Consider the following 24828-nt stretch of genomic DNA (forward strand, 5'->3'; position numbering starts at 1 on the left):
AAAGAACAACAGGTTCCAATTGCTACCACGACAGTGCACCGGCGGCAATACCGCACCAACCGAGACTCTCTGGTTCCCATCCATCAGTTGATCCGCCAACTGGAGAGTCAAGGGGTGATCAGTAAAACTCATTCCCCCTTCAACAGTCCCATATGGCCAGTGCGGAAGCCCAACGGGGAGTGGAGATTAACAATAGACTATCGTGGCCTGAATGAAGTTACACCACCGCTGAGTGCCGCTGTGCCAGATATGCTAGAACTCCAATACGAACTGGAGTCAAAGGCAGCCAAGTGGTACGCCACAGTTGACATCGCTAATGCATTTTTCTCAATCCCTTTGGCACCAGAGTGCAGGCCACAGTTCGCTTTTACCTGGAGGGGTGTTCAGTACACCTGGAATCGACTGCCCCAGGGGTGGAAACACAGCCCCACCATTTGCCATGGGCTGATTCAAAATGCACTGGAACAGGGTGAGGCTCCGGAACACCTGCAGTACATCGATGACATTATCATATGGGGTAACACAGCCGAAGAAGTTTTGGAGAAAGGGAAGAAAATAGTTCGGATCCTTCTGAAGGCTGGTTTTGCCATAAAACGAAGTAAAGTCAAGGGACCTGCACAGGAGATCCAGTTCTTAGGAATAAAATGGCAGGATGGGCGTCGCCACATTCCGGTGGAAGTGATCAACAAAATAGCAGCTATGTCTCCACCAACTACTAAGAAAGAAACGCAAGCCTTCCTAGGTGTTGTGGGGTTTTGGAGAATGCACATTCCAAGTTACAGCCTAATTGTGAGCCCTCTTTACCAGGTGACTCGGAAGAAGAATGATTTTAAATGGGGACCTGAGCAACAACAAGCCTTTGAACAAATTAAACAGGAGATTGTCCATGCGGTAGCCCTTGGGCCAGTCCGGGAAGGACAAGATGTAAAAAACGTTCTCTACACTGCAGCCGGGGAGAATGGCCCTGCTTGGAGCCTTTGGCAGAAAGCACCAGGGGAGACTCGAGGTCGACCACTTGGGTTTTGGAGTCGAGGATACAGAGGATCTGAAGCCCGCTACACTCCAACTGAAAAAGAGATACTGGCAGCATATGAAGGAGTCCGAGCTGCTTCAGAAGTGGTTGGTACTGAAACGCAGCTCCTCCTGGCACCCCGACTGCCAGTGCTGGGTTGGATGTTCAAAGGAAGGATCCCCTCCACGCATCATGCAACTGATGCTACGTGGAGTAAGTGGGTTGCACTCATCACACAAAGGGCCCGAATAGGAAACCCCAGTCGCCCAGGAATCTTGGAAGTCATCACAAACTGGCCAGAAGGTAAAGATTTTGAAATGTTACCAGGGGAGAAAGTATCACGTGCTGAGGAGGCCCCACCATATAATAAACTCTCAGAGAGTGAAAAACGGTGTGCTCTGTTCACGGATGGGTCCTGCCGCATTGTAGGGAAACATCGGAAGTGGAAAGCAGCTGTGTGGAGCCCTATGCGACGAGTTGCAGAAGCTGCTGAAGGAGAAGGTGAATCGAGTCAGTTTGCAGAGGTAAAAGCCATCCAGCTGGCCTTAGATATTGCTGAGCGAGAAAAGTGGCCAATACTGTACCTCTATACTGACTCGTGGATGGTGGCAAATGCTTTGTGGGGGTGGATTCAGCAGTGGAAGCAGAACAACTGGCAACGCAGAGGCAAACCCATCTGGGCTGCCCCATTGTGGCAAGACATTGCTGCACGAATTGAAAAGCTAGTTGTGAAGGTACGGCATGTGGATGCTCACGTACCCAAGAGTCGAGCAACTGAAGAACACCAAAACAACCAACAAGTGGATCAGGCTGCTAGGATTAAAATTGCTCAGGTGGATCTGGACTGGCAGCATAAAGGCGAAAAATTTTTAGCTCGGTGGGCCCATGATACGTCAGGCCATCAAGGAAGGGATGCCACATACAAATGGGCTCGCGACCGAGGGGTGGATTTAACCATGGACACTATTGCGCAGGTTATCCACGAGTGTGAGACATGTGTTGCGATCAAGCAGGCCAAGCGGTTAAAGCCTTTTTGGTACGGAGGCCGATGGTCAAAGTATAAGTATGGGGAGGCCTGGCAGATTGATTACATCACACTCCCACAAACTCGCCAAGGTAAGCGCCATGTACTCACAATGGTGGAAGCAACAACTGGATGGCTGGAGACCTACGCTGTGCCCCATGCCACTGCCCGAAGCACTATTCTGGGCCTCGAGAAACAAGTCCTGTGGCGACATGGCACCCCAGAAAGAATCGAGTCGGACAATGGGACTCACTTCCGTAATAATCTCATAGACACTTGGGCCAAGGAACATGGCATCGAGTGGGTATACCACATCCCTTATCACGCGCCAGCCTCGGGGAAAATTGAGCGATACAATGGGCTGCTAAAAACAACACTAAAAGCAATGGGTGGTGGAACTTTCAAACACTGGGATACCCATTTAGCAAAGGCCACTTGGCTGGTTAACACTAGAGGTTCTGCCAGTCGACCCGGTCCTGCCCAATCAAAACTCCCATGTGTTGTAGATGGGGACAAGGTCCCTGTAGTGCATGTAAAGAATATGTTGGGGAAGGCAGTCTGGGTTAGTCCCACCTCGGGCAAAGGCAAATCCATTCGTGGGATTGCTTTTGCCCAAGGACCTGGGTGCACTTGGTGGGTGATGCAAAAGGATGGGGAAGTCCGATGTGTACCCCAGGGGGATTTGATTCTGGGAGAAAATAGCCCATGAATTAAATTGTATTACGTTAAGGCCACACACTGGTCACAGACCAGAGCGTGGTTTTCTTTTTTTTTTTTTTGTTCATGTTCCCAGGAACAGAATTAAGACTCGGAGTCAAGCGCCAAAACAACTTTATTGAAAAGAAAGAAAAGAAAGATGCAGGGAAGGGAAGAGTTAGAGGAGAGCTGCCACCATGGAATTGCAGTGTCCCAACAGTCCGACTCCTCGAGCAGGTGGATGCGAAGTCCCCAGTCCCGCTTGGCTCCACCCACTACCTGGCGGTGGTGCGCATGCCCGGTGCTGTCACTCGAGACGCCACCAGGGGTCTTCGATGGTCTCCAGTCCCCTCTGCTTTTGGACCCCAGGGTCTGGGTGCACGCTGGTTTTCCTGGATTCCACTCTGAGGTCCGTGGGAGGGCAGGAGATCTCGGACACAGCCAGTGGTCTTCCTTCCCGACAATCTTCGGACGGACATCCGCGACTGGTGTTTCTTCAAGAAAAATGGTTCTCCATGGTGGCACAAGTGATAGAGATAGAGAAAGAAAGAAGAAAAGAGATGGCGCGCAACAACAATTTTCAATATGGAAATAGAGACTTAACAATTTTAAACCTGATTAACATTGATGAACAACGATAGCTAACAACAGTTTTCAACGTTAGAACAGAGACTTAACATTTTTTTTTTTTTTTTTTTTTTTTTTTTTTTCTTTAACATCTAATTAACATTGACTAGTTACAACATTTGGTGGCTCTGACGCCTCGGGAGCAGGCTGCGGGGATGGCCTACATGGACAGCGACAACAACAAAAACGTTCCCGGGGAAACACCCACATAATCACAAACACAACAATTAGAAGTAAAGTCAGGCAATAAATTGGAAAGAATATTGGCATAAATTTCATCATTTTTCTCACGTTTTTTTTGAAGATATAAAGCGACACAACTCTGCCCTCGCGATCCACGCAGCCTGCTGCCCTGGACTGTTGGATTCTGGGATAGTGTGCGCAGCAGAAAATTCTTTTCCACGCCCCCTGTCCAGAGCGCATGAGTGGTTCGGAATTAGAACGAGTTTTCGGCAATCCACGTCCAGCAACTTTTCCTGAGACTGACATCTCTGACCCACAGTCAAGGATCGTGCCGGACACACCAGCCACGAGCTCCAGATGCAGCGTACAACAGCCTGACACTGCACACCGCCTCGCCTGACCTGAGGGACTGTTTGGATAACGGGGCCCCGAAATCGCGGACTAAATGAACTCAACGGACATGTTAGAGGGATGGTCCATAAATTAAGGGAATTAATTGGAAGATGTATGTTCTGAGCATGATGCAGATGGTATAGAATAAGGGGTGGATAATGTTCTGGGTTGGGCCGGGAAAGGGTTAATTTTTTTTTTTTTTCCCTTCCTTTTTTTTTTTTTTTTTCGCGGGAGGCTGAAAGGGACACGGTTCAGGCAGCTGACCCAGCCTGGCCAATGGCTATTCTATACCATGTGGCTCATGCTCAGGGTATATATTGGGGGAGCAGCCGGGGGAGGGGTTCGCTTCGGTGATCGGGAGCGGGCGGTGCGTCGCGTTTCGCGTGCGGTCAGTTCGTATTGTTTTCGCGTTTATACGTTCAGAGTTGTTTACCCTGTTTTTCTTTTCCCTTTTCCTGATACTGTTCTATTAAATCATCCTTATCCCAACCTACTGGTCTCGCCCCTCTCGTTCTGATTTTTTTTTTTTCTCCTCCCATCCTGCCGGAGGGAGGAGTTGAGCGAGCGGCAGCGTGGTAGCTCAGCTGCCGGCTGAGCTAAACCACGACATATAGTAACTGTTTAATGTCTAAATTTATTTGTAGCCGGTTTATAAACCTTTATTCCCGATTTACTCAAAGAGCCCTTCTTCTTTGGTAGTTGTCTTCTCTTCATACTGGGACACTGCAAATAGATCACCTTCGGTCTCCATATTCTTGGTTGAACTAGTTTAGTTCTTTTCATTTCCTCCAGTAACCTAGGCTCTTCATCTTTGCTGATCTCCTTGGAATTCAGTGACAGGACACATAAGAACACTTCAAAGCTGCAGCAAGGGAGGTTCAGACTGGTTATTAGGAAGCATTTCTTTACTGGGAGGGTGGTCAAACACTGGAACAGGCTTCCTAGAGAGGTGGTTGATGCCCCAAGCCTGTCAGTGTTTAAGAGGCATTTGGACAATGCCCTTAACAACATGCCCTCTCTTTAACTCAGTCCTGAGGTAGTCAGGCAGCTGGACTAGGTGATAGTCGTAGATCCTTTCCAACTGGAACTATCCTATCCTATCCTATCCTATCCTATCCTATCCTATCCTATCCTATCCTATCCTATCCTATCCTATCCTATCCTATCCTGTCCTATCCTATCCTATCCTGTCCTTCTGATGTCAAATCTAAAAAACAATTACATCTTTAGTACTACTGTTAGGTATACATAATCTCATGCTCAAAAGTAGGCAGTGCTCTTGATACTGTGCAAAAGCCTGTGACCAAGAATATGCCCAGTTGCCATCACTAATGTGTAGACACAACAAAAGCAGTTCTGTAAAGGTCCTGTCTTTCAATAGTTGCATTCTCTTGCTTTGTAGGCAATGGGCCACTCTTGCAACATGGACATGCAGTGCCAAAGGCAACACTCAAGTGAATGACACATTGGCTTCGTAGTGCCTTCCTCTTCTATTTGCATTTTTTAGTTTTCTGAAGTTATGAAAAAAATTAAATTTAAAAAATAATTATTCTTGGTAATCATGCTTGGGACTGTGTATTTCATTTGGGAAACAATTTCTTAGGAGTTCACTCCATGTTAGTAGAAGACCAACACTTCAGTGCATTAGAAGTCATTTCTTGTTTCTGTAGTCTTGTTTGCAGTGCTTAACTCTCTTGATTATTGTTATCTTCAGAGTCTGAACTGAAACCAAGAACATCATCTCTGCAGTGACTTCTTAAATCTCTTTACTGTATATAAATTAGAACAAGATTTTTTCAGAAATTTTCTTTTTTTTTCTGGAATTTTGTGATAATTTGTTTTGGGTTTGCTCCAGATAAGAAAGAAAAAATTTTCCTCACAACAGAAATTCTGATTTTTCAACCCAATTGGTTCTGTGCATTACTTACACATGAAATCAAACCTCCACCAAAACAGTCACAAATCAAACCACCTTCAGTGCTTTCTAATTCTGTCTTGGGTAAAATCAATACCTAATTGGCTGCAAATCAAGATTGAGATAAAAAACCGAGAAGACTTGGTTCCCATCCCTCCTACCACTGTTACCACACTGCAGCTCTCATTGCCTGAAACACAGTGTGAGCTCCGTAACAAGAGTCCTCATCCAGAAGCAGGATGCATATCTGGTAATTAAAAGGTTCTTCCCACATTCCCATATCAGAGCACCTCCAGTATGTCATTCGTAGCAACTTATGAAAAGATCATTTTGGACAACAGAAGCTGTAGCAACAGGGCAGGTGGTATGGGAATCTGGGCAAGGGGGGGGACTCATAAGAACCTGTATTTTAACCAGAGGCAGAATGAAAGATAATGCTGAGGAAAACTCAGTAGATAAAACGCCCAAGAGCTACTGAAGTTCGTATGTGTGTATTGGCAGAACGCAAGACAGCAACCCACCCTCAGGCAAAAAGAGCCTGAGAAATTCACAAGGGAAGATGGCCAATGGTATGGTACTACAAAAATAATCTCATGAAAATAAGGGCTTTGGGTTTCCTTGTGCAGTGTTCTTGGTCTCAGCCAAAGTGAAACTCTAAGGAACATCTAGGAGAACTGTTTTCCCTAAACATGCGTTACACACATAGCCCAGGATAGGGAGCTCATAACCCACAGCAAAAAAGAACACAATAAGATCACATTTCTACAAGTATTTATTAAGGTACTTCAGTCATAGCAGAACTGAGGCAGGAATATATCAGCATAAACCCATCAGTCAGCTGGAGTCTTTCTTTTGACCCTTGTGGGTTGATCCAACGTCCATGGGTGAAGAACTGAAAATAGAAGAAGAAACTGGGTAGGCAGAACAGCATATTGACTATGACTAAATAAACACATACATTTTTCAAGTGTCAAAATACTTCTCATTGTTATGCTTTGAACTTTCAGAAAATGGGAGTTATTTCAAAACGATCTGGAATCACTCATCCCGTATTACTGTAGTAATAGACCCTTCATTTCTTCTCATGAAGTAAAATGTTCCTGTAGGGACTGGTAAATTTGCTACTGCCTCTGTCAGTCAGGATCCATCAATCACACTGTAAAGCCCTAAACAATTCTGACTTAATGAAATGGGAATAGGAAATAGAGGCAGGATCCATTTTGCTGTTCACTGAAGTTCTTTGCCTTTTCTTGTTCCTCACATTGCTTTAGGAAACATATTCTTAAGTTTCTTTTAGGTAGGAAGAATTAACTTATCCTATCCTTTTTGTATACTGCATGGGTTTTAGTAGCTCTGTTTACGGCCAGGGAAGAGCACGTGTGAGATAAATATGACAATTGGTCTTTCTTTCCTGCAGTGAGAAACCCCATTGAAAGCAACAGCGCTGTCTTAAACCAGCGTGCATTGAAGACATAGTAGCATTTGTTAACACCGTGCTTTCATGTGCACAACCAGGCCCTTTGAAATTCAGCAGCCGTGCTGGTTACACTGAAGTATGGGTAAAAAAAAGAGTTTCTCTCTGTTTCCTCTAACAAAATAACTGTCCCTCATTTATGATCCCTGCAGCTTTGATCTCTCACTCTGTTCACTTTATTTGAGAGAGCATATTTCGTGAAGACTTATCCAAAAACAGTACTTTTAAATGACCAAAGATTATCTGAATAGTATGCTATATCCATGAAAATAAGGTAACATTTCTCAGACATTGGTATATGCCCTTTGTTTCAGCCTTTCCTGCTCTTCTACCATGGAACAACTTTGTTACTGTTATTTTGGTAACAGCTTATTGATTAGTTTTCTTCTCATCTCTACTGTTCTTGTGATGCTCCAGCTGCTCATTAAAATGCCTAATGGCCTGGTAGCTACATTCAGCTTCATGCATTTGTAAAGTCTAAATTCGGTTTATCAGATATCTTATAATTTCATTTGTATCAAAGAAAACAAGCACTGAAAGTAGCTGAAAAACAACCCAACACCTCCAGAGAGGAATATTGCTTAGGGAAGAGAAGTAATGTTGCTTGATCCAGTAGGGAGCTTCAGCAAATCCTCCTGTCCTCTTTTCTGAAAAAGCAGGCTTGGAAACAGGACTAGAGCAGAATTTTTCCCACCTTTCCTTCCTGGTCCTGTGCCCACACATCTGTCCTCTTGTGCTCAGGATATGGTACCTTATATGACCCTCCTGGCTCACATGCCTCACGGGGAGCAAGGCTGGGCCTAGGGATAGACCTCAAGCACTTTTAGCTTGCACAGGAGACACATCTTATGTTTCTTACCTTAACTTGCCAAAAATTCTTCCTACTGTCCATGTCTTAATCCAAGCTGCAAATACTTTGGGTCAGTAATGCCACCTAGTCCACACGAGTCATGAACTCTAGCTTCTTGAGGCACGTTCATGTCACTCGTCCTTGAACTGCTATAAGAATGACTAAAATATGCTTTAAAGACAAAAAAAAGTCTTCTAGTTTTATAGAAAACAGTCCAGAAACCCCCAAACCTGTTCCATTCCCCCCACCCCACGGACCTCACCCGCACAGGAGATATAGCTGCTGCACATGGTAGCAATAGCGCAGGATGTAGCCAGTACACTACATGCATCAGCACTCCAGGGCTGAGGGTGGAAAACCCAAACCCCCCACTGTTTAGAAGATGGGCCAACAAACTATTTTAATCAGGAAGCTCAGTTGCAGTCAGACAGCTGTCTGGGAGTAAGGCAATTAACAGCAGCTGACACAGCCTGGAGTCACCACTGGCAGCAATTTTCCCCTCTGGCTGCTTCCATAAAAACAAGGTGGCTGTGATGTCTATTGACTGTCCTCCTGAACCCCTCTGGGTTTCTGGGGTCCTCTCACAAGCATATAAGGATTTGTTGCCACAGTAATTATCCATTACCTGTCAGCATCCTGTAACCAAGAGGGCATTCGATTCGTAGTTATCTATATGCAGAAACAGGTCACCAGAGGAAATGGGTTATTTCAGTTATCATACAGATGACTATAAGCACATAAAGAAGGTTGTTCAGAGTGTCGTAATGTAAACCCACAACTCTTCTGACATTAATCTTTTCTCAGTTTTGATTTGTGGGATCTGCGTGTTTAGAAAGAAGCTGAGCCTCAGCAGAAGTTAATTGCTGTTCATAACTCTACCTTACTTCTTTATTTTAAGATCACATCCCACCACACTAAACCTGAAAGCAGCAAGATGAGCACCAAGAGATGAGTTGGGTTCCTCTCCAAATGTGCAGAAAAAAAAAAAGAAAACAAACAGCCAAAACGAATTGACTATTAGGAAAAAGTAGCAGTTCTGCCTTTGCATCTGGTATGGTACATCTTTCTAGCTTCTCCTTCCTAGCTGTGCTTCATCATTCCTTGTCTCTCTCCCTTTTCCTGACCCCTTTCTTTACTTTTATCATTTTTAAGAATCCAGCAATCCCACCAGCAATGACTCTTCCTGTCACTTGTCACAACCTACTTGTGCTGCCAGTTCTCTGGTGGCTACTCTGCCTCCAGGGGAAAAAAATCCACTATACCACTGCATTTAGTTCCGTATGATTTTAATATATTCAGTTAGCATTTCCATCAAACTTAATAAGCATTTACTTGAACAATAGCATATTTTAAGGAAAACGAAATAACAGGGCATGCACTTCTAACTTGCCTTGGATATCAAGGCATGAAGCTCAGGGGTCGGGCTGTACTTTCACAAAAGTGCAGTAATTTCTTTTAAGTGCTCTATCTGGAGTAACTTACCACTGTAAGAAAGCAGAATGTAAATATTAAAAATAAGGAAAGATACACGTATAGAGTAGACATTGGTAGATTTTGGGGTGCAGCAGATAAATCCATGCTATTCTGATGAAACAATCTAATTATCCACTTGTCACCCTGGAAACATCAAGATACTAGAAGAGCTAGAATAGAAGTCCAACCAATCCACAAGTGTTAGTGGACTGTTCATACTGATTGATGAATTAGTCCCACAGTAAGCCACTACTTAATCATTGCTGCAGGTGCAGTTTCCTGCAGAAGATGTGATTATAGCAAAAGACTGGCTCCTCCCTTGCTTGGCTAGCTGTTCTTCAACATGGGTGCATGCTGCAGTCAAGACAGCAGGTTGAAACAACCATCCTGAGATATGTCTTTCAGACAGATCACAACAAAGCAGATCAACAGACCAAAATGCCTGTATGAAGTTCAACCTGTCAGAGAACTATGCCCCTCAGGGCTGTTCAAGTGAAACAGCTGACTTCTATGAATAAAAAGATAAAAGGTGCCTCCTTCAAAGGCATATTGTTCAGAACGGGGCACTCTGATTTTGGGAATGGAACCTGAAAATGGATTGCCTCCAAGGTGCCTGAGATAAGGGGTAATGTCACACGTCCTGTAGCTGTCACTGCTAAAGAATAGGGTGGTACAGCAAGATGTTCTCTGTACCCAAAGCAATACAGTCCATGGGTTTCAACCTCCTGCTGAGATACTAGTTTGAAGGAAGTGAGACAAGACTGTCCTCCCCTGTGTCGTAGACAATGAAGTTTACTGGGCATTTTATCATATGAAATACAGTGATCATATTTTGTTGTTGTTGTTTTTTTTTAATGACAAAAAACAGAGTAAAAGCAAAGTTGATGGATTTGAAAAGCATCAATTAGTTGGTTCATTCATGCATCCCAGCATTCAGTTTATCTCCCAGTGTAACTCACTGTTCTGACTTTTCTGAGAGGTGTAACTTGCATATCGTGACATATAGTAATTATGCTCTCAACACTGCCTGTCAGGAGGTGACGTAACACGCAGGATGAGCTGCACAATTACTGGCTGCCAGGAGTTTATGTGACAGCAATCCCACTTTTAACGTTCCACTAATGTGTAGCTAGCTTTATTGTCGGCATGGGCTCATGGTGGCTCCCTGAGATGAAAACAGTGACTGTCACTTCCAATGGCCCAACTCCAGCCACTGTGTAGTTTAAAGACTACCAAAAGCAGCAGAATGCCTCACATTTAATGGATGTAAGCAGACTCGTAGTGGTTGAAGTTATATGGTATTTCATCGCAGACTGAATGGCAAGTTATATTTTCCCTTTGGTAAGTTGTTTTTCCTTTTAATTAATAATTGATTAAAAAGTCTGTTCTGATTCTTTAAGACATGACGCTGGATTTCTTGAATGGGTGGCATAGCCCTTTAGTTGAAGTTTACCAGCATTTTGAGTACAGCATCAAGTCACCAGAGCGTGACCTTCTTAGAGGGCTTGGCTATCCCAGGAAATTTACTGCCAAAGCTACAGCAGGATGGTATATTCCCCCAGGCAAATCCTAGAGCACCTGCTTGGGTAGACATGTTCATTTTAGAATAAAATTGGCTTTACAGTATTCGCCTTCGCCTCTTTCCTGTAGTTCACTGTGAAAGCTACTCGTCAACCTATCTGTCTGCTTCCATTTCCTCAAATGGAAAATGCAATCGTGGGCAAAACCCACAGGCACCTTCTCTGTTTCGTGCCATCTGCAGTTCAGTGTCCTTCACTCAAGGCAATATGAAAAGACCAGCACTCCTGAACAAATGAAAACAAATGTTTTATTTACAGGAAAAAATCTGTACACTGTGCATACATAAAAATATACAAAATCATAATAGAAAATATAAAAAGTGTTAAAATGTATACAAACACTGCTTAAAAATGTGACTCCTGTAAAATCTTAAGCTTTGTTATTAGAGTACACATTCATTTAAAAAAATCATCATACAAAATAATTCTCAAAGCTATTAAAAAAGTACACAGTCTATATCTGAATAGGTCCAATGACTACTTATTCTAAGAGTGATGAGATGATATGGATAAATGTAAGGCTTTTACACACAACTCTTATTTCAAGAACAAAACTCTGAATCTGATCACTAAGCCAGAGAGAAGAAATTTGCAGTGTCATAATTCATTCAATGATGCAGGTATGCCCAGACGTGGGCTACTTTAAATTTCAAACAGTTAAATCAAGTATCTTCCTTGTGTATGAGAGGATAGCTCCCGGGAAAGATTCAGATGCTTTCTAATGACAGTCTTCTGAATTACCTACTTCAAGAAACAATTTCATTTATTCAATACGCATCAACTTTAGAGAGCATGAAGGGAAAAATAGTAGCCATTTATTTTTGCAGTTAATGCACTTAATATTCCTTTCATGGTACATCCATGTCACCATCCAAATGGCATTTTCCATCCTTAAAAACTGCTGAAGAAAAAGGAAATGAAAAAGAAAAACCCCTCTATGGATTGGATTGGTCTACATGCATTTTGAACTTCTGTTTAATTCAATCCATCTCTAAAATGACTGTTCAGTCTGTGCAACCACTGAGTGCAGACACTTGTCTTCATTTAAGAAAAAAAAAATCTTGGTTTTGCTGACTTTGTCAAGAGATCTACAGCAACAAGTTCAGAATTTGGATCTTTTCACCAAAAAAAGAGTCCTGACCAAAGACATGCAAAGATTTAGCTAAATTTGTACAGAGAGAGGGTAGATTAGTGCATAAATCACACTCCCCCTCCAAAGGTACATTATTTCTTGTATCAATGTAATTTCACTGACTATACCAGAGTTTCAACAGCATAAAACTGCACAGCAAGGTAAAAAAAGATGTAGTAGTTTAATCCAAGGAATGACTGACCGAGCTGTGAGTTTATGCTCAGGTAAGCTTTAGAACTATAAAGGAATAGAACAACTAATAATTTTTTCTAGTAAAAAAGATTTTGTCTCAAAATGAGGCAAAACCTTCCTTTTTTTTTTTTTCCTTGAATAAACAGAAGAATACCTTGATTTAACCATCCAAAGGCTGACTGTATAAAATGATAGAGCACCGCAAGTCAGAAAAGCTACAGAATTCACAGTGGAAAAAAGAGCATAATGAAATTCAGCATAAACTCAGCATGTTTTCTTAAGCTGCTGCTGCTGTGTTTCTGGTTTGTTTCATCCGAGTGCAACTGTTGTCCCCAGCACCAGGGCACAGAAATGAGGCTGGATGGCTTCTGAAGGCAACTTAACTCCCACTTGTCAGTAAAACTCCATAAATTTAAAACCTGCATCATTGCAAAAAGTGTGAAGGGAGCTCAGGGCTCCGCTAGCAGAGGCATTTGCTGGGCTGGTGATGCACCTCAAGAGCCAGGTATGGGCAAACTTCTCATCTACGGTGCCATTTCACTCTGTTAGGGTGTGACAGCCACATGGAAGAGCTATGAAGCCATACCTGTATTTTTTTTCCCCAAAACACCCACTATCTGGGTGGGAAAATGCCTTTTCTTCCACACTGTCTACACTGAATATATGTATCTAAACCCAGCACTCTCACGCATCATTACTATTAAAAGATGCGTGGCTCAGTGTCACTACACACTCACTGTTCTAAACCTACTGAATGTGATTCTTTGTAAAGATCTCTCTGCCCTTGCGAGGGATGCGGAAATGCCCCTAAATGCAAAAATACTTGGTGAGCTCTTATAAAAGCCACCAACGCCAACATCACAGAGTGTAAGCAGCAGTGAGGGGAGCACCTCTGCAGGTCCTTTATGTTCCCCCGTTATTTCTGCCTGTTCCCCTTTTGCTGCAAGTAGAGGTGAGCCCTCAGATCAGGCACACTTGCACTTGTGCCAAAAAACAAAGGAGGACAAGACAAGGTAGGGGAGCAAAATCTCTTTAAGCAGCCATAAGGTATCTGAGCAGGCAGACCAGGGAAACATCACAGTGGAAACCAGTGCTGGGAAGCCATGCCAGGGGATTCTCATTTTTTTGAAGGAGATGAGCATCACAAGTCATTTTTCCTCTGTGAGAAAACAAGCATTTGTGGCACAGCTCTGCAGCGTCATCTGAGGTGATGGTGCTACAGCAGCCACGTTTGCACTTGTGGAGGGACCACTCACTGATTGCCATATACATCAGCATACAGAAAAGAAAAAATTTCTGCCGGGAGGGCTTGAATGCACACAGTCCAGTAAATTAAAAATACACAGTTCATTTTATAACATCTCAGGCCTGGTTCTGCATTATTATTTAAATGATGTATTAAGTAGGTATGCTTAGCACTTGTTACATGAAACGTTATCATTTGCCTTGTTCTGTACGACAGCTATGTTGATTATTCTGACAAATTACTGAGGGAATAATACAACATAATCCTGCTGTGGGTAGTTGAGTAATGCTGTTAGTATTTTTCTTCTTTGTGAAAATCAAAGTTAAAGGTTGGTGGTTGCAGACCAGTCAAAGTGATTTGCTTTTTGTTTCTTTTCGGAACTTGAGGATTTCTAGCTCATGGAAAAGTAGCATATTCACTAGTCGTAGAAAGCTAATCAACTCCCTTCCTTTACAAACGTGGTGGCTAACCCAGCGTACAGGAAAGACAGACATGTTTGACTGCACTGTTCAAACTTCATACGTTTTGCAAACAAGGTACCAAAGATATGGAAAAATAGATTAGTTCTATGTAGGTTATCTGTTCTCCACCAGATTAAATAACAGTGTTATTAACTTCAAGAATAAAAGTTGCCAGCATGCATAACATTAAAGATAAATCAGTACGAAATATATCCAGAGTCTAAGGCTAATATAAACAAAACCTATTCATTTTGACATGTATCAAAATGATTTATGGACGTAACTATCCACACAATACAAAGTACAGTTTTTAGATCATCTGGACATGCTTTCTGTCAACAAAAGGAATCTTAAGAGGATCATAAAGCCCAAATTAAGAGACTACATGGGAAAAGAAGGCTAAGTCCTATGTAAGACACATATTCTTCACTTTTGAGGAAGGAAGATCATCAGACCCAAAGAACGAGAGAAAAAGGATTCTGTGATTATACTTACATTACTATTGAAAACGAAATAGTCATTAATATTGTGTGCACTCTTCAATTGCCTTTCTGTTACTTTGTTTTTGCACAACAAATTTCTTGTGCAAAACACAAAAAATACTTTCCACCACAATCACTCAGCTATTCTTTTCAGTGCCTCTTTGAGCTGTCTGCCTTTTCATTGAATGGACATGAGCAGGATGTAGCTGTGCTGTACATTACGTTCCTGCTGAACTTACCCTAAGAGAAAGGATACAGTTATGTGCAAAGAAAACCCCAAAACATTAACCTCCTGCCACTCGGAAAATCTGAAACTCAAGTCTTGCCATGAAAAATAATGCTTTAAATATATTAGCAACCAGGCAAATTTTTAGAAGTGCCTTAGAGAATATTCTCATTGTGTATTATGAAGGAAAATATCAAATTATCTCCATATGCAATCTGTAGTCAGTTTTTTTGCAGGCATTACAGCTTCTCTGGGGTACGGTCTTTCAAACATTACATAAAAAATGCAGATATCCTCTTCTTTTGTCAGAAAACTCCCTATACTTTCCTAACAGCAGTAACTCGTGAACAAGTGAGCTTGATTTGGATCCCAAAGAAATACCTAACAAATGATATCTGTAATCCTGAATGCTATCTTTGCTGCAGAAAGGTAAGCTCCCTCTACGCTTGCTTTCAGTGTGATGTGTGAGTGCTGCACAGCCCTCCTTGGCTTTCTCTGGATCTTCCTTATCTGTGCAGACGAAGGGAAGGTGTCATTTCCATCTCACTTACACCCTCTTGATAGGCCTCCCAGGCAGAGGTTTTTTTTCTGAACAAGTTTCAAATATGTTTGTTGCTCTCTAGCGAAATGAGATATTTCTCTTTGCTCTGTGGAGTCAGTGTGAGCAAGGGGGTCTGGCATCAAAAGTACGTCCAGGAGTTTAATGCGATTAGCTGTGTGTACACTCATCTCCATCTGCACGGACTTCATAGCCACCACGAGGTTGGAGGCCTGTAACTGAGCCTGCCTACCAATAGGAATTAAAGTCTACTCTAGGCAATGACTGCACAGCTTGGAGCAGTGGTTACTTCATTCTTGGAGAGTGTGAAAATCCCATGGAGCCATGAGAAATGCTGCATTGTTCAACTGGCCACTCTACATGAACAATAGAGGCTGTTTCACAATGCCAGGTTTGACAGTTAAATAAGTTCATTTAAAAAAAAATTACAGTCTAGCATATGTGGCATAAGAGACCACTAACAAATTCTGACAGTCACACTCACAACAATTACATTATATTTCTGCCTAAGTATGTCCTTTGCACCTTTCATGAGCTAAGCCTTTTTTTTTTTTCTTTCACTATTTGCAAAGCAGTAATAAATACTCAGGCTCAGAAAAGAAGTATTTCTCATGCCTGCTACTTAATTACAATTTATAGACTCAAGACTAGATTGGTCTAAGATACATTTTTCAAGTATTCTCTTCTTGTTTATAGTACGACAGTAGTACCTTATTGCACATTGTTTCTGAAGGACTCTCTTCTACAAGCGTGGGAAATTATTTCGTTCGGGGCACTTGACAGCTTTGAACCCTGGCAAAATGACTTTTCCCTTCCGATACAGATCATCCTGCAAACCTTTGTTCATCCTCTGCACCAATAGCTTCTCGTAGAGGAGCGGGTGGTAGGCCCCTAAGGTACAAGCTGCATCGTAGTAGAGTTCATGGTAGTGACATAAGTCGGTCTGTCGGACGGAAGGGATGTACTCGTACACGTGCACTTCGTTACACATGGACATCATGATGAGGATACCTGGAGCAGAAAGTGAAAACAAAAGTGAACCCCAGATTTCACCTTTCTCACAGAAATTTCCCTGCAGTCATCCAATCCGTTTTCCTTTCCTGCTTTCCTTTGCTGTTGCACACCTGAAGTATCACTTCTGTAAAACCATTAAGTGAAGTAATAGTTCCTTTTATTAGAGCAGCTTTCGCTTGTCCCTGATACATAAAGATTGCACTCCCTATAGAGTCAAAGGGGCAAAACAACAATCACAAGGAAAGCGTAAAAAGCCTAGGAAGGGCTTGCATACCATCATCAGCCTCACTGAGTGAGATGATTACTCTCTCCTGCTTCCCCCCATTTACTCTATCCTGTCCACAAAACATCCCACACAAGAATCAGGGACCTAATGCAGCTGCATGCTAATTTCCTTGAGTCAGCTGATGACTTTTCTTGGTTTTCTTGTGTATTATCAATTGTTGAAGCTATTTAGCAAGACAGACCAGGTCTTTACATTCACTTGCAGAATACAGAACACATATATACACAGAGCAGTTGTCCAGTGTTTTTAAGGAGCTCTTCTTGGTACTTCTACCACTTCCACAGCTAAACTCTGACTGCCATGCCCATTCTATCCTCCTCTGTGCTTTTGGATATCTGAGTCTTCCAAATATTTACATACATACTAATCTTCTAGGCTATGAAGAATTGGACTGATTCCCCTTTCTTTTTTTGTACACCATAGCAAGGGGAAATAGGAATAGAAAGATGGGCCAGTATCACCCGTGTTTCTTCTCTTGACAACTTTTGGATGGTTCATTCATATTGTTGGCAATATCAGGGTATCAATGTACTCCTTTGAAACATCTCCATCTTACAATGTTGGTCCTTCTTAGTCTGGAATTCAGCCAATTCCACTTTTCCATCCACATGCTTCTCCCTCAGTAGGAAGACATTACCAAGAAGGCAGCCTAGACACACCCAGAAGGGCATATAAAGAAACATCAGCCATGTAGTGGTGGCACAAAAGCCTGCAGCTTCTGACTATTTTGTGAAGAGTCTCATGGAGAGAGTCCGAGGAAGATGAATTCCTTCTTAGAGCAGCACTGTCACAAGAAAACACCCCTGACCATCTCCTGCTCAGCAAGGAGGAATTCACAAAATGCCAACTCATTTTTTCCTGCCGCACGTCAAAGGCAGACTATCATCAGCACTGCCAATAGCAGCTAAGAAAGGCCATATGGAAATTAATTTCCTGTTTAAAGCCAGGCAAAGGTTCGCTTTGACCGTAGGTGCAGTCCTAAGATGCTGTTACTCTCCTTATCCCATGCTCAAGATCAAAACAACACCAGGACAGATTCAGGAAGAGGATAGGTAGGCTTATGCAAACTTTGTTTTCCTACAGCACAATTGTAAATCCATACCCACAGAAGGTCTTTATAGCTTTGCAATGAAAGAAATGTCACTGCTGCGGCTGCACATTTTCAAAGGGACTAAGATCAGATATTGATCAACGGCTCAGTTTAAACTGCAATACTTTCACATCAATCGCAGCTTCTAGGAGCCTTTTCTGTTTCACATAGTCATGCGAAAGGAAAATGACAAAGTAAGCCTTGGACACCATTTTTATTAAAGATCTCACTTCAAAATTAGAAATATACAGAAAATGTGTTGAAGCACTTGTTGCACTACTGGTATCCATATCTGGGGAGGTTTTCACAGAACCGGGTCTGATGGCAACTGATGGATTTCAGCTGTCTCAAAGGGGGGAAAGGATTCTTGCTCATGAGCTGGCGGGGCTCATCAAGAGGGCTTTAAACTAGGTTTGAAGGGGGAGGGGGCTATAACTAGGCTCAGTAAACTAGGCTCAGGGAATAAGGCCTCCCACCCCCCTAGGGTGGAATCGGCGTGCTCAGCTGGCTCTCTGAAATGCCTGTGCACCAATGCACGCAGCATGGGGAACAAACAGGAGGAGTTAGAAATCTGTGTTCGATCAGGGGGTTAAGATCTGGTAGCAATTACTGAGACTTGGTGGGACAGCTTGCATGACTGGAATGTGGTCATGGATGGCTATGTCCTCTTCAGGAAAAACAGGCCAGTAAGGTGAGGTGGTGGAGTTGCTCTTTACGTGAGGGAGCAACTAGAGTGCATTGAGTTCTGTCCAGGGGCAGATCAGGAGCAAGTTGAGAGCTTGTGGGTGTGAATTAAAGGACAATCTGGCATGTGTGATACTGTTATTGGTGTCTATTACAGACCATCAGATCAGGATGAGGAGGTTGATGAGGCCTTCTACAGGCAGCTGACAGCGGTCTCGCAAATGCAGGCCCTGGTTGTCATGGGGGACTTCAACTATCCTGATACCTGCTGGAAGGCCTACTCAGCCAGCCATCCACAGTCCAGGAGGTTCCTTCAGTGCATTGATGATAACTTCCTGATGCAAATGGTGGATGAGCCTACTAGGAGAGGAGCGCTGCTGGATCTTAATTCTCATAGAATCATAGAATTGTCTGGTTGGAAGAGACCTTCGAGATCATCAAGTCCAACCATTCACCCTGCACTGTCAGGGTCCCTAAACCATGTTGCTCAACACCAAATCTACACGGTTTTTAAACACCTCCAGGGATGGGGACTCCACCACCTCCCTGGGCAGCCTGTTCCAATACTTCACAACTCTCTCTGTAAAGAAATTCTTCCTGATATCTAACCTAAATTTCCCCTGGCATAACTTGAGGCCATTCCTTCTCATCCTGTCATTCATAACGTGGGAGAAGAGACCGACCCCCATCTCTCTACAACTTTCTTTCAGGTAATTGTAGAGAGCGATAAGGTCCTCCCTGAGCCTCCTCTTCTCCAGACTAAACAGTCCCAGCTCCCTCAGCCGCTCCGCATAGGACAAGTTCTCTAAACTCTTCACTAGTTTTGTTGCCCTTCTCTGAACCCGCTCCAGCACCTCAACGTCCTTCTTAAAGTCAGGGGCCCAAAACTGGACACAAAATTCCCACAAATAAGGAGGGTCTGGTTGAAGAGCTGAAGGTCAAGGGTAGCCTTGGTTGTAGTGACCATGAAATGGTGGAGTTCAGGATTTCATGTGGCAGGAAGAGAATACCTAGCAGAACTAGAACCCTGGACTTCAGTAGGGCCAACTTTGATCTTTTCAAACAATTGCTAGAAGAAATCCCATGGGACAGAGTACTAGAAGGTAAAGGGGTCCAAGATAGTTGGTTAGCCTTCAAGGACCTCTTCTTCCGAGCTTAAGACCGGTGCATCCCAACAGGTAGGAAGTCAAGAAAGGGCACAAAGAGACCTGCATGGTTAAATGGGGAACTGTTGGGCAAACTCAAGCGGAAAAAGAGAGTGTATAGATCATGGAAGGAGGGGCAGGCCACTTGGGAGGAATATAGGTCTGCTGTCAGAGGATATAGGGAGGCAACTAGGAAAGCTAAGACCTCCTTGGAATTAAATCTTGAAAGAAAGGTCAAGGACAACAGAAAGGGCTTCTTCAAATACATTGCAGATAAAACTAACACTGGAGGTAATGTAGGCCCACTGGTGAATGAGGAGGGTGCCCTGGTGACAGAGGATAAGTATGGCATCCAATCATTATTAGCCAGCTGGACTGAGTTGAAGATAATGAACTAATTAACTCAAGGTACAGACCCTGCCTACAAGAGGCAGGCCATTTCCTCCTGGCTGTGGAAGATGCAACAGTGTCCTTGGTGCTGCAGCCCAGGCTGGTGAGCAACAACTGGTGACCCTGATGTGATACATCTGTGAGACCCTAAGAAGCCCCGACTCCCTTGCCTAAGCCAGGAGCCCGAGTGAGAGTCCTTCGGTGAAGAAGGTAAAGCTGCAAGCCCTGACGTGGTATTTGCGGGAGGGAAGTGTGCTGGAGTTGGATGAATGGACCGGGTCTCTGCTCACCTTAAAGCCTTTGTGAAAAAACCTTTGAAAACAAAAATTGTAAAACAAAAGGGAGAATTATGGCATCCAATCATTATTAGCCAGCTGGACTGAGTTGAAGATAATGAACTAATTAACTAATTAACTCAAGGTACAGACCCTGCCTACAAGAGGCAGGCCATTTCCTCCTGGCTGTGGAAGATGCAACAGCGTCCTTGGTGCTACAGCCCAGGCTGGTGAGCAACAGATAAGAAGAAGCCGGCGTTACTGAATGCCTTCTTTGCCTCAGTCTATACTGCTGGAGGCTATCCTGATGAGCCCCAGAACCCTGAGGCTCCTGAGGAAGTCAGGATAGAGGAGGAGTCTACCCTGGTTGATGAGGACTTGGTTAGGGACCAGTTAAGCAACCTGGCCATCCATAAATCCATGGGTCCTGATGGGATGCACCCGCGAGTGCCGAGGGAGCTGGTGGATGTCATTGCCAGGCCACTCGCCATCATGTTTGTTAAATCATGGGGAATGGGAGAGGTGCCTGAGGACTGGAGCAAAGCAAATGTCACTCCGGTCTTCAGAAAGGGCAAAAAGGAAGACCCAGGTAACTACAGACCAGTCAGCCTCACCTCCATCCCTGGAAAGATAATGGAACAACTTATCCTTGGTGCTGTCTCTAGCCATATCAAGGATAAGAGGGTCATTAGGAACAGTCAACATGGCTTCACTAAGGAGAAGTCATGCTTGACAAACCTGATAGCCTTTTATGAGGACATCACACAGTGGGTGGATGGTAGAGCAGTGGATGTCGTCTATCTTGACTTCAGTAAAGCATTTGACAGAGTTTCCCATGGCCTCCTCACAGCTAAACTGAGGAAGTGTGGTCTGGATGATCGGGTAGTGAGGTGGATTGTGAACTGGCTGAAGGATTGAAGTCAGAGAGTAGTGGTCAATGGGACAGAGTTCAGTTGGAGGCCTGTATCCAGTGGAGTCTCTCAAGGGTCAGTACTGGGACCTGTATTGTTCAACATATTCATCAATGACTTGGATGAGGGAGTAGAGTGCATAGTCAGCAAGTTTGCTGATGACACTAAACTGGGAGGAGTGGCTGACACACCTGAAGGCTGTGCTGACATTCAGAGAGACCTGGACAGGCTGAAGAGCTGGGTGGGGAGAAACTTAATGAAATACAACAAGGGCAAGTGTAGAGTCTTGCATCTGGGTAAGAACAACCCCATGTACCAGTACAAGTTGGGGACTGAACTGTTGAGGAACAGCAGAGGGGAAAGGGACCTGGGGGTCATGGTGCACAGCAGGATGACCAAGAGCCAGCAATGTGTCCTTGTGGCCAAGAGGGCCAATGGCATGCTGGGCTGTATTAGAAGGGGTGTGGTTAGTAGGTCAAGAGAGGTTCTCCTCCCCCTCTACTCTGCCCTGGTGAGGCTGTATCTGGAATATTGTGTCCAGTTCTGGGCCCCTCAGTTGAAGAAGGACAAGGAACTGCTTGAAAGAGTCCAGCATAGGGCCACAAAGATGATTAAGAGAGTGGAGCATCTCCCTTAAGAGGAAAGGCTGAGGGAGCTGGGTCTCTTTAGCTTGGAGAAGAGGAGACTGAGGGGGGACCTCATTAATGTTTATAAATATGTAAAGGGTGACTGTCATGAGGATGGAGCCAGGCTCTTCTCAGTGGCATCCAATGATAGGACAAGGGGAAATGGATATAAGCTGGAACATAGGAGGTTCCACCTAAACATGAGGAAGAACTTCTTCCCAGTAAGGGTAACAGAACACTGGAACAGGCTGCCCAGAGAGGTTGTGGAGTCTCCTTCTCTGGAGATGTTCAAAACCCGCCTGGACGGGTTCTTGTGTGGTCTGATCTAGGTGTCCTGCTCCAGCAGGGGGATTGGACTAGACGATCCTTTGAGGTCCCTTCCGATCCCTAACATTCTGTGATCTGTTGAATACGACTGTCAACTCTCAGAGGAGACAGCTGTGTAATTCTGCTCACTTTGCACTTACAAATGAGAACTGATGTAATTGTTTTTTTCTGTACAACAGCTTTGGAATCATAAAGCATCAAAGGTGTTTTGGGTAGATCTCACAAGTGAAATGAATTAACATTAAAAAAATGTTTTGGTTTGTTAATTAAGCAAAGCCATTTTCTGAAGTTTAGTTTGCAGTTTGGGAACACAGAGATTTCAATGGCTTGCTAATGAAAAGAACCTTATGTTCTCCCTGCTGTGTATCATTAGATTATCAAAATGATTTTTTCCCTGTCTGATGTGTGAAGTAACTGAAAATCAATTACTTCTGTGATTAAATCTTCTTTTATCATAAATTAAAGGTTCTGAAAATTTTTTAGATTGTTCTACAGCTTTACACTCTGCAGAGTCTGTAGTCTTAGACAAGCTAAGCATATCAATTTCAAAGGAAAAGTCCATAAATTTAAGTGAACTTTAGTCTTAAGCAGCAAGAAACAAGCATTCATAGCGAAAAAGTATTTAATCCCTATTTGAGCAAAAAGTATGATCTTAATAAAGCATGTTTCCTTGCCTCCAAGCTGTTATACAGATGCCCTGAATTGTAGCTTGCCTAGCAACTATGTCTAAAATTGTTTGTTTGTTGTTTCAGTTTTACAAATGCTTTCGTCAGCTTTTCCACTGCCAACCTCCTTCCTCCACTGATGGAGAGCCCACCTGCCACTCTAAGGTAACCGTTATCCAGCTGAATCAGAGGATGGACGGTGGAAACACGTGCAATAACAAACCACGTCCAGAAATAGACAGTAAAATGACTTCTCTTCTGCACCCAGAGCCAAGTCTGGAGCCAGTTTCAAAAGCTGTACCACCAGTGTCTTAGGAAGATCGGCTCTGATGGAAAGCACAAGCCTTAACTAGAGCGTGTTTCATTTCACTGCCATGTTACCAGCTAACCTTAAAATTAATACAGGAGGTTGCCATTTGTGGGATGGGAAAACTGCCAAGAACAAAAATTGGGACTCTTATAATTTCCTTAACAGTGAAGATGGCCACCTCACTGCAGGTATAGTTCAATAATGACAAAAACTTTAAGCAATATCATTGACTTTCCTGTGAATTTGTTAATGGAGCACTTAGAAGTGGCAGAGTTTTAATTCTTAGTAATCTATGGATTAGTGTCCTCCAGAATCAATCTAGAAGGCACGCTGGGCTATCTAGTTTAGCTCCTTGCCTTTCCTGCCTTGTTCCATCCAGTCCATGTCTTGGGATTTCAGATTAGGTTGCTCATCAATAACTGTAATTTCTGACAGTCCACTCAAGTTTTTGCTCATGCTGGACAATGATGTTCTGAGGGAGGAAAGACAGTGACTCAACAGGCTAGTTTCTGAGTGGTAACAGCTAATTTACAGCACATCTTGGTGTTGAAGTCTAGGGTCAACAAACTGAAAGATGAGCTAAGACAATGAGTAGACATTACCACATATGGAGCTGTCCCTGGGCTACAGAGGCTTATCTGTCCTGGTGGCAATTCCTGAGACTTCCAGACCTGGTGCACATTTCAAATGCCCAAATCCTGTTCTGGGGAAAAACAGTGCTCAGTGCCAGGCTGCTTCTCCTTTAGCACCTCTAACATCACAGACCCCCAGCCAGAGGGACCAACGGTGTGGTACAACCAGCACTCTCAACCCCACCGCCTATGGGCGAGATCCTAGGGCATGCAGTATTACACACTCAATATACATGAACCCGAGGAGGTAGGTCCCTCCACTTGGCTGTCACAGCCACCAAAGTCTCCCTTGGAATGATATGCTTCTGCTGTTTCTTTCAAAAACAGAAGGTGGGATAGATCCCTTCCATTATAGATGGAAGGGAGGTGGGGGGGGGAAAGGTATTTTATAAGGAAGAAATTTTTACATTGAGCATGGTGAGGCACTGGAACAGGTTGCCCAGAGAAGTTGTGGATGCCCCATCCCTGGAAGTGTTCAAGGCCAGCTTAGATGAGGCTTTGGGCAACCTGGTGTAGTGGAGGATTTCTCTGCCCATGGCAGGGGGGTTGGAACTAGATGATCTTTAAGATCCCTTCCAACCCTAACCATTCTGTGATTCTAAGAAGCTGTTTTCTTCATATGAATGGTGTCCTCACTAAAATAGGGAATAAATGGGTTCAATTCTGAGCCATGCGTTAGAGGATATGAGCCCTCTTCAAAGGGGACAGCCCTAGTGCTGTAGAGCTATTACTAAGTTCACAAAAAACATGAATCAACCACCTTTAAAACAACAGCAGCAGTTTAACAGATGAGGACATTTACACCAGTCCATGTACCAGGATATATTCAGTTCCATTCTCTTTACTTCCTAATGTCATGTCTAGCTTGTTTTCCTTGAGTCCCTAAAACAGGGCTACCAACAGAGCTCCCTGGCCTAGGGGTCTCACATTCCAGCCTATGTTTTTCAG

General features: G+C 43.6%; 2 protein-coding genes across 3 annotated transcripts in view; one reads left to right on the plus strand and one right to left on the minus strand.

Moving 5' to 3' along the window:
- Positions 1–24211, plus strand: part of LOC104371494 (opsin-3) — a 107435-nt gene extending 83224 nt beyond the window's left edge. The window contains exons 5-6 of one of the 2 annotated variants that reach the window (XM_086619638.1): positions 23026–23103; positions 23207–24211. In XM_086619638.1, coding sequence (XP_086475764.1) covers positions 23026–23103; positions 23207–23287 — 159 coding nt within the window. In that variant the 3' untranslated portion in view covers positions 23288–24211. Of the gene's footprint in view, positions 1–23025 lie in introns of both variants that reach the window. The other variant, XM_086619629.1, reaches the window with a different exon arrangement.
- Positions 16189–24828, minus strand: part of ST6GAL2 (ST6 beta-galactoside alpha-2,6-sialyltransferase 2) — a 28151-nt gene continuing 19511 nt past the window's right edge. The window contains exon 5 of the mRNA XM_086619657.1: positions 16189–16536. Within this exon, the coding sequence (XP_086475783.1) occupies positions 16268–16536 (269 nt within the window). The 3' untranslated portion in view covers positions 16189–16267. The remainder of the gene's footprint in view (positions 16537–24828) is intronic.

Source organism: Tauraco erythrolophus, chromosome 1 (assembly GCF_009769465.1).
Source record: "Tauraco erythrolophus isolate bTauEry1 chromosome 1, bTauEry1.pri, whole genome shotgun sequence".
NCBI lineage: Eukaryota > Metazoa > Chordata > Aves > Musophagiformes > Musophagidae > Tauraco > Tauraco erythrolophus.